Source organism: Budorcas taxicolor, chromosome 15 (genome assembly GCF_023091745.1).
Source record: "Budorcas taxicolor isolate Tak-1 chromosome 15, Takin1.1, whole genome shotgun sequence".
NCBI lineage: Eukaryota > Metazoa > Chordata > Mammalia > Artiodactyla > Bovidae > Budorcas > Budorcas taxicolor.
This window is the reverse complement of record NC_068924.1, coordinates 48,836,914-48,846,537: the sequence shown is the minus strand read 5'-3', so window position 1 is coordinate 48,846,537 and position 9,624 is coordinate 48,836,914. Positions and strand designations below refer to the sequence as shown.

Genomic DNA, 9,624 nt, shown 5'->3' with positions numbered 1-9,624 from the left:
CCTTTGACTGTGTGGATCACAACAAACTGTGGAAAATTCTTAAAGAGATGGGAATACCAGGCCATCTGACCTGCCTCCTGAGAAATCTGTATGCAGGTCAAGAAGGAACAGTTAGAACTGGACATGGAACAACAGACTGGTTCTGAACTGGGAAAGGAGTACGTCAAAGCTGTATATTGTCACCCTGCTTATTTAACTCATATGCAGAGTACATCATGTGAAATATGAGACTGGATGAAGCACTAGCTGGAATCAAGATTCCCGGGAGAAATATCAATAACCTTGATATGCCGATGACAGAAAGCAAAGAAGAACTAAAGAGCCTCTTGATGAAAGTGAAAGAGGAGAGTGAAAAAGTTGGCTTAAGCAGAAAGCAAAGAAGAACTAAAGAGCCTCTTGATGAAAGTGAAAGAGGAGAGTGAAAAAGTTGGCTTAAAACTCAACATTCAGAAAACTAAGATCATGCATCTGGTCCCATCACTTCATGGCAAATAGATGGGGAAACAATGCAAACAGTGAGAGACTTTATTTTCTTGGGCTCCAAAATCACTTCAGATGGTGACTGCAGCCATGAAATTGCAGATGCTTGCTCCTTGGAAGAAAAGCTATGACCAACCTAGGTGGTGGTTTAAGCACTTAGTCGTGTCTGACTCTTGCGACCCCATGAACTGTAGCCACCAGGCTCCTCTGTCCATGGGATTCTCCAGGCAAGACTGGAGTGGGCTGCCATCTCCTTCTCTATGACCAACCTAGACAGCATATTAAAGAGCAGAGACATTACTTTGCCAACAGTCTAGTCAAGGCTATGGTTTTTCCAGTAGTCATGTATGGATGTGAGAGTTGGACTATAAAGAAAAATGAGCACCGAAGAATTGATGCTTTTGAACTGTGATGTCGGAGAAGACTCTTGAGAGTCCCTTGGACTGCAAGGAGATCCAACACCAACATCTCCTTTAGTCCATCCTAAAGGAGGTCAGTCCTGAATATTCATTGGAAGGACTGATGCTGAAGCTGAAATTCCAATACTTTAGCCACCTGATGGGAAGAACTGATTCATTGGAAAAGACCCTGATGCTGGGAAAGATTGAAGGCAGGAGAAGGGGACAACAGAGGATGAGATGCCTGGGTGGCATCACCGACTTGATGTACATGAGTTTGAGCAAGCTCCAGGAGTTGGTGATGGATAGGGAAGCCTGGTGTGCTGCAGTCCATGGGGTCACAAAGAGTTGGACACAACTGAGTGACTGACTGAACTGGCATTTTGGAAAATAAATGTTTGTCATTGTTATATAGTAAATTGAATAATAGATTAAATAAGTATTTCCAGGCTATAAGATCTTATTTGTCCCTATGTTTTATGGAAGAATGACCTTATCTTTCAGGTCACACTCATAACCTCCTACAGAGGATGAATTGAGCCCCTGTTAGAAGTCTAGAAGTTAGAAGTTAGAAGACTGTTAGAAGTCTAACAGTATATGAATTACATTACCATGTAATATAGTCTATGTTTGTGTCATTAGTATTTACTGTTATTTTTAGGTTTTCCACCCAACCATGTTCAAAAGAAACAAGCAAAAAGTTTGAACTAAAGGTAGAACATCATTTCTGTGTGTGTGTGTGTGTGTGTGTGTGTGTGTGTGTGTAAATGTCAGAGGAAACTATAGGAGCAGAGGTGGGAAATGAGCATAAATAAGTCTCTGGTCTCTAGCTACACTCTTTCTCTGTGGCCATTTCCAACTATCTGACATGGGCTTAGAGACTCTCTTTCAAAGTTAATAATATGAATAGACAGATATGTAGAAATATAGACAGAACTAGAGACATATATAATTTCTAAACAGTCTGAGGAAACAGAGGAGTCATGAGATAAATGTAGAAGAAAGCATATGTGAAAGATTGTAAATAAGGGCTTGTGTGACCACACAAATGCTAGTTGTCAGGATTAATATTAAGGAATTCTTTACTATATAAATTTGTATTGGATAAAGAACACAGGTCAATACGCCCATTTCCCATCTGCTTTGCCTACCTATTTATTCCATGATTCTGGGCCCTGTGATGGGGAGTTTACAGAACACCACCTATTGAACTTAACATTTCCTTGTCTCAGGACATAGAAGTCTAGCATTCCTACCATAGCAATCCATGTATTCCCAGCCCCTAGCATAGATTTGGCACTCAATATTTTGTGACTGGACTCATAAAAAAGAGGAAGTCACATTCTTGGTGAAAATGTAAGATACATCTGTGTGAAAATAAGGGTTGTATGAATGCAGAGAAATGTCAGAAAGACTTGTCTTAGTAAAAGTATTTAATGAGGGGGGTTGCCCATTGGGATGTAGAGCCCAGAAGAAATCAAAGAAGGCAAAAACTGACGTATTTGAAGAAATAAATCTTAATGAGCAAAGCTGTCTATATAGGAACCTATAGCCCTGGAAGATCATGAGCTCCCCCAAACTGGCAGTATTAGGTTGGCCAAGAAGTTCTTTTGGTTTTAAAGTAAGAATAGGACACAGTTTTCATTTTTACCAAGAACATTATTGAACAATGTAGTCACTGTTTTGTTCCACTCACTGCCATTTTTTCAGGCAACTTCATAATTCTGTCTTCCAAAAACTATCATTTTGAACAAAGAACTGTTCAATGTGTCTTTTAATAGTCTTCTAGGGAATTGAAATTTTTCTATGAAGATAATTTTGTAAAGATGGAAATAAATGGACACCCAAAGGTGCAATGTCTGGTGAATGTGGCAGATGAATCAGAACTTCCCAGCCAAGCTGTAACAGTTTTTGCCTGGTTGAAGAAATATTTGGTCTTGTGTTAACCTGATAGAAGATTATGGGCTTTCTGTTGATTAATTCTGGAAGCTTTTCACTGAGTGCTGCTCTCACTTGGTCTAATTGGGAGCATTACTTGTTGGAATTAATCACTTGTTTTTCTGAAAGGAGCTCATAATAGAGGACTCTATTTTAATCCCATTATATACATAACATCTTTGGATTAAGTCTGGCCTTTGATGTGGTTGGTGGTGGTTCATTTCAGTTGCCTCATCTCTTCCACTACATATTATTGTACAAATATTCATATTTCATTACCTACCACAATTCATTTTAAAAATGGAATGTTTTCACCATGTTTAAGTAGAGAATTGCATAAGGAAATATGGTCAAGAAAGGTTTTTTCACTCAACTTCTGTGGAATCCAAACAAAATGATTAACATAAAAGCTGGTATAAATGATTCTCAACACTTAATATGCATTATTTTGAGTATGTTGGCTATCTCCTGTATGGTATAATGTTGATTGTTCTTCATGCCTCAACTTGATTGCTATCAACAGCAACTACTCTACAAGAACATGGAACATGAAAATTTGTAAACCACTTTTAGACATCTAATTAGTCACAGCACCTTACCCATACACTGCACAAAATTCTTTTCTGCATGTCAGTTGTGTTTTTACCTTTCTTGAAATAAAGCATACTATGCAAAAAATGTTATTTTCATCTTCAACAATAAAGTTACTTTTGTAGCCACAAGTTTTCTTAATGCATGCTTATATGACAGCTGTCCCTGTACAATCTAACAAAACTGTTTCAAAAGAACTGAAAGACAACTAAACACTACTAGAGCCATCTTATGGCAGGAAAAATGAAATGAACCTTTTGGCCAATCGAATATTTAAGCAGAGATGGAGCATGAGCTGTCAGACTAAAGGAACATTCCTGCCTTGGATGAAATGTTGATCCTTATCTAAGTCTGGACTGGATTAATTCACCAAATCCACTTAGTTAATTACCTCAAAAGCATCTCTGTGTTATTAAGTGATGTTGGGGAGAAGGGTTGGTCCAACCTTTGCCTCTGATGGAAAAGTGGAGTCTTTGCTGTCTTCTCTAAGTCAGCAGTTTGAGTCCAGAGGCTACCAGAATACAAGGAACCTTGAGTCCTCATCAGACTGGTGACTCCAAGTTTTAGGACATCAGCTCAGTTTTCATTTCACCAGGAAAGAACTGAACACAGAAGTCTGATAACCCTCTACCTTCCTCATTCTCTCATTCCCTCACCCTCTCATTCCCTCACCCCTATTCAGTTTTCTGCCTGTCCCATCCTATCTCTGCCAGTGCCTCACTGTCACTTACACATCCTTTCTCAGGAACAGTCCTAAGACTCGTTCACGAATCTGCTTGGTCTTGACCCCATAGATGATGGGATTGACCATGGGTGGGAAGAGCAGATAGAAATTGGCAAGGAGGATGTGCACATGTGGAGCAGCCTGGCGAGCTACCCGGTGCATGACTGAGGAGATGACAACAGGTGTGTAAAAGGCTAAAATAGCACCTATGTGGGACACACAGGTCCCAAAGGCCTTGTAGCGGGCCTCCTGAGAGGCAAGGTGTAGAACTGCCTGGAGGATGAAGATGTAAGACAGAATAACAAAAAGCAGGTCCAACACTACTATGAACATGGCCACAGCAATGCCATAGATGTTGTTGAAGCGAGTGTCCCCACAGGCCAGCCTTACCACGGCCATGTGCTCACAGTAGCAGTGGGCAATCACTGGACCTCGGCAGTAGTGGAAGCGTCTGAGCAGAAAGGGGAGTGGAGTCATCAGGGTCACAGCCCGAGTCACAGCAGCCAAGCCGATCTTGGTGATAAGTGGCCCGGTGAGGATGGTGCTGTAGTGCAGCGGCTTGCAGATGGCCACATAGCGGTCAAAGGCCATGGCCAGCAGCACCGCCGACTCCATGATGGAGAAAGAGTGGAGAAAGAACATCTGGACCAGACAGGCATAGAAGCTGATCTCTCGATCCCTGAACCAGAAGATGGCCAGCATTTTGGGAAGTGTTGTAGAAGAGAGGACCAGATCAATGGCTGCCAGCATGGCCAAAAAGAGGTACATGGGCTCGTGGAGGGCTGCATCACCCTGAATGATGAAGAAGAGGGTGCAGTTGCCAAGCAGGGCCAGTGTATAGGCTGAGCAGAATGGAATGGATATCCAGACATGTAGGTGCTCCAGGCCTGGGATCCCCATCAACAGGAAGACTGCTGGATGAGTTGAGGTGATATTGGAGGCTGACATGGCCAACAGAAATTCTCTTTCTCTGGTCTTCTTCCACAAGGCCCTTCCAAAGAGTTCACAGTGTCAGCAGGATTATAGTGTTCAAGTTCAAACTCTTATCATTTACATGGAAGGCTTAACCCTTGGCCCTACTTCTGGACCTTAAAAGAAATTACAAAGTAATCATAATATGAATTGTGGAACATTATATATTGTCTCTGCCCTCAAGATGCTTATAAAACTATTGAGTGGTCAGGACATCAAATTGCAATAGAGCTAAGAAGGCTTCCTTCATAAAAGAACTGAGTGGATGAAGAGTTTTTGTGGTTTTTGTGTAGCCAAGGACAGCTTTATAAAGGACATAGATACCTGCTCAATTCAAATCTTATCCTAAAACATTCATTGTCTTCCTTTGCCTTCCATCTCAACCTGTACTCCTAATTACAAAGGGGAGTTTCTCTTCTGAAATGTCAAGCTTGAATACATAACAAATAATTAAGCCTGGCACTTTCTGAAAATTTGCTTCCTCTAAGTATTGATATTATTGGTCATTACCTGACACTCAGAAATCTCAAGTAGAGCCATAAAGCACCATCACCTGCAGTTAACTTCAGAATGTGAAAAGCCCCATTATTCTCCTTCCCTTCAAATTTAACTTTTATCTTGATACACTTCTACCTTCAACTACTTTTCCTTCTACAATTCATGACATTCAGAAGAGATGCTCCACTCAATTTTTGGAAGATTGGCCTCTGAATTTCTTGGGTTTCACATCTTTGTTCTTCTTTCTGGGATTTTTTATCTTCTTTCCCCTGCTTTTACCATCATTTTTTTGTGAAAATGCAGCATCATTTGTTTCCCAAAATTTTGAACGGTGTCCCTTCTCTTTTCTCTCAGTTCCTACATGAAGTTTCTTCCAAGGATTAACTGAGATAATCTTTTAAAACACTCAATACAGTGGATGAAAGGATAAAGAAAATGTGGCATACATGCACAATTAAATACTATTAAGCCATATAAAAGGAGAAAATCCTGCGTTTGTGACAACACAGGGACATTGAGGGCATCATGTTAAGTGAAACAGTAATACGAAGAAAAGCAGATATTGTGTGATATCACTTACACATGGAACCTAGAAGAAAGAAAAAAAACCAAACTCATAAAAACAAATTGGTGGTTGGGAGGTGGGGTTTGGGGTACAGTTGAAGGTGGTCAAAAGGTACAAATTTCCAGATATAAAATGAATAAGTTCTGGGGATATAAAATGCAACATGGTGACTTCAGTTAAAAATAGTATAGGGACTTCCCTGGTGGTCCAGTGGTTAAGACTTCACCTTCCAATGCAGGGGGTATGGGTTTGATTCCTGGTTGAAGAGCTAAGATGCCACATGCTTTGTAGCCAAAAAATCAAAATAAAACAGAAGCACTATTGTAACAAATTCAATAAACATTAAAAAAATACTCATATATTTGAAAGTTGTTAATAGATCTTAAAGTTCTCATCACAAGAAAAATAACTATGTGAAGTGGTAGATATTAACTAGTGGCAATCATTTTGTACAATATCCATGTACAAAATCATTGTATTATACACCTTAAACTAATTCAATGTTATGTCAACTGTATCCCATTAAAACTGGAAAATTTCTTTTTTAAAAAAGCACAAATCTAGAGCATTTAAAAGTGCTCAGTAAATGTGAACATGTGTTTGAATTGAGAAATCTGAAAATATTGATAGTCATATGGTTGGTAAGTGTCAAAGATCAAACTTGAACTTGGAGAACTCTGGTTTCCTACCTTCAAATTCAGTGTTTTATATCGCTTAAATCTGCTTCCACCCTGTTGCTTCACAAGTAGTTCATGCTCAGGTTAAATAAAACTAACTCATTGCCCTAGTATAGAAAAAAGCTTTACAGTCTAAAGAATTGGGCCCATATAGTGCTGCTGTACCAGCAGAAAATCAATGATATTTTTAAAGTTTTAGCTTCCTCACCTTTCAATAAAGGTAATAACTATACTTCCCACAACCATCTTACTGAGCTTTACTGTGAAGAAAGATGGAATCATGAGAACAGACCTTGATAACTATAAAGCATTATACACATACCATTACTGTTGTCCTTTCCTAGCACAAATTTGCCCTATTTTCTAAAAGTTTATCTTGATTAATATCAGCACAATCCTGTATCCCTTGGCTTCAAACCTTCCTCCAGCTAATAGCCCTTGTTTCTCTTCCCCTTCACAGCACAACTTGTTTAGAAGTTTGACTGTATGAAATCTCTACTTCTTCATCTCTCATTTAATTCTCAATCTTTCCCAATCTAGCTTCCATCTTCGCTACTTTCCATACACTAATCTTTTTTTTTTTAACATGTCCCTCTATTTTTTTTTTAATTTTTATTTTTACTTTATTTTACCTTACAGTACTGTATTGGTTTTGCCATACATTGACATGAACTGAAACTTGTTATCACTTCCTTTCCCCTCACTCTCACCTTCTCCTTTTCTGCTTTTTATTCTCACACTTCCTAGGTGTTCTCTTTGATTTCTTTTGGCTTTTTTTGTTTTGTTTTTAAATCTGTCTCTGCCCAGGGAATTCTCAGATGCATGGCTTTTACTTTTACTATTAGATATTTCCAGTTAGATGTCCCACAGTCATCACAAATAAAATATGGCCAAAACAAATATTTCTATCTCACCACGAAATATTTCCTCCCTGCAATGTGTCCATCTCAGTAGATATTACTGCTGTCTGTCCTATATCAAGCTCAGAACCCTAGAAGCAATCATTAATCTTTTCCCTCTTCCTTCATATCCAGTTCATCAGTAAATCTTATTAATCTGCAAAATGTATTTCACCCCCTATGCTTTTGCTTTTTTCCTGCCAACATTCTTATTTAAATCACCATCATCTTTCACCCACACTACAAAAGCCTCACATCTGGCATCAGTGGTCTGTATATTGGATACTCTGTAATCTATTCTCCTTACTACAGATGAAGAGACTGTGGCTGCTACATCGCTTCAGTCGTGTCTGACTCTGTGCGACCCCATAGACAGCAGCCCACGAGGATCCCCCGTCCCTGGGACTCTCCAGGCAAGAACACTGGAGTGGGTTGCCATTTCCTTCTCCAATGCATGAAAGTGAAAAGTGAAAGTGAAGTCGCTCAGTCGTGTCCGACTCTTACCGACCCCATGGACTGCAGCCTACCAGGCTCCTCCGTCCATGGGATTTTCCAGGCAAGAGTACTTGGGTTGCCATTGCCTTCTCCTAGATGAAGAGACTATTAAGGCTAATTTATATTATGCTGGGCCTTGCCTAAGACCTTCTTGGAATTACCATTGCACTAAGGATGAAATCCACACTCCGACCCTGGTTTACAGGTACCTGCAGCGTCTGGTCCCTCCTCATTTTTCAGCCTCATCCCCTTTCACCTATGCTTCAGTCATACAGCTTCTGCCATACCCTGCTCAATAATGACGCCCCATGAATCATCTGAATTCTCTCATGCTGTTCTTCTCCTCTCTATGCCATTTGTATTCCCAAAGTCACATCATCTCTTGCCAGTGTCACTAGAAAGCTCTCCCTATAGTTTTCCACCCTACTCCATCTATCTACCACAGTGTGAAAGACCTACTTAAAACCACTGGCAATCTCATGACTACAAAAAAAAACTTAAAACTGCTTAACATGGATACAAACTTGGTCTTACCTAAATTAGCCTCACTTCTTACCATTCCTCTAAAAAAATATTTATCCTAGGTTCAGCCACAGTGAGGTATCTGCGTCACTTTCTAGGTCAGTCTTGCTTGCAGCTAGCAATATTTATCTGGAATACTTTCCTCTGTCTATTTCCACACCTGGCTAAGATCCTGCCACCATCTTGGTGAAGCATTCTCAGACCCCTCCTGGAAGATTTTCTCAATGTTTTCAATGAGGACTCATTAATGAGGTGAATTAAACAACACGGGGAGAGAGTGATGTATGTTGCTAATGCACTTATCTGTCCATTCATTGGACCATGAATGCTTTTAGCACAAAAATTTTGCCTTTTTCATTTCTGTATTCACAGACTCTATTGAACCTGGTTGTTGCTCAGTAGGTGTTCTTTACATAAATGCATAGGGGAGGGAGGTGATACATGTATATTTATGGCTGATTTGCATGGTGATATGGCAGAAACCAACAGAACACTGTAAAGCAATTTCCCCCAATTAAAAATCAATTTTAAAGTAGTCATTAAAAGATAAACAAATGCATGAAGGACTCTTTTCAAGAAGAAACTTCCTCCTCTGTGCTGCTGGATAATATATCATCTGATGCAAAGTGACGCTTACTGGATATATCTTAAGCACCTCCACAGATGGAAATTCTGTAAAACCTTCCATCAGTTTTGGCTAACTATGTCAGAATAAGAAGTTTTTTTCTTTTTTTAATTAGAAACTTCTCCAAGTCTAATCTGCATTTCCTTTGACTAAGCACTGGGATCAACAACATGGAAGCCCCATGACGCTGAGGCTGTGTTTTTACATTTACCGCCAGTATATCCTTGGTACCCATAGCGA

General features: G+C 39.7%; 1 protein-coding gene across 1 annotated transcript; it reads right to left on the bottom strand.

Moving 5' to 3' along the window:
• Positions 1-4,134: 4,134 nt before the first annotated feature.
• Positions 4,135-9,074, bottom strand: LOC128060724 (olfactory receptor 52K1-like). The gene is made up of 2 exons (XM_052653099.1): positions 9,059-9,074; positions 4,135-5,093 (listed from the first exon to the last, which is right to left on the bottom strand). Exons 1-2 carry the CDS (start codon positions 9,072-9,074, stop codon positions 4,135-4,137), a joined length of 975 nt encoding a protein of 324 aa, XP_052509059.1.
• Positions 9,075-9,624: the final 550 nt, after the last annotated feature.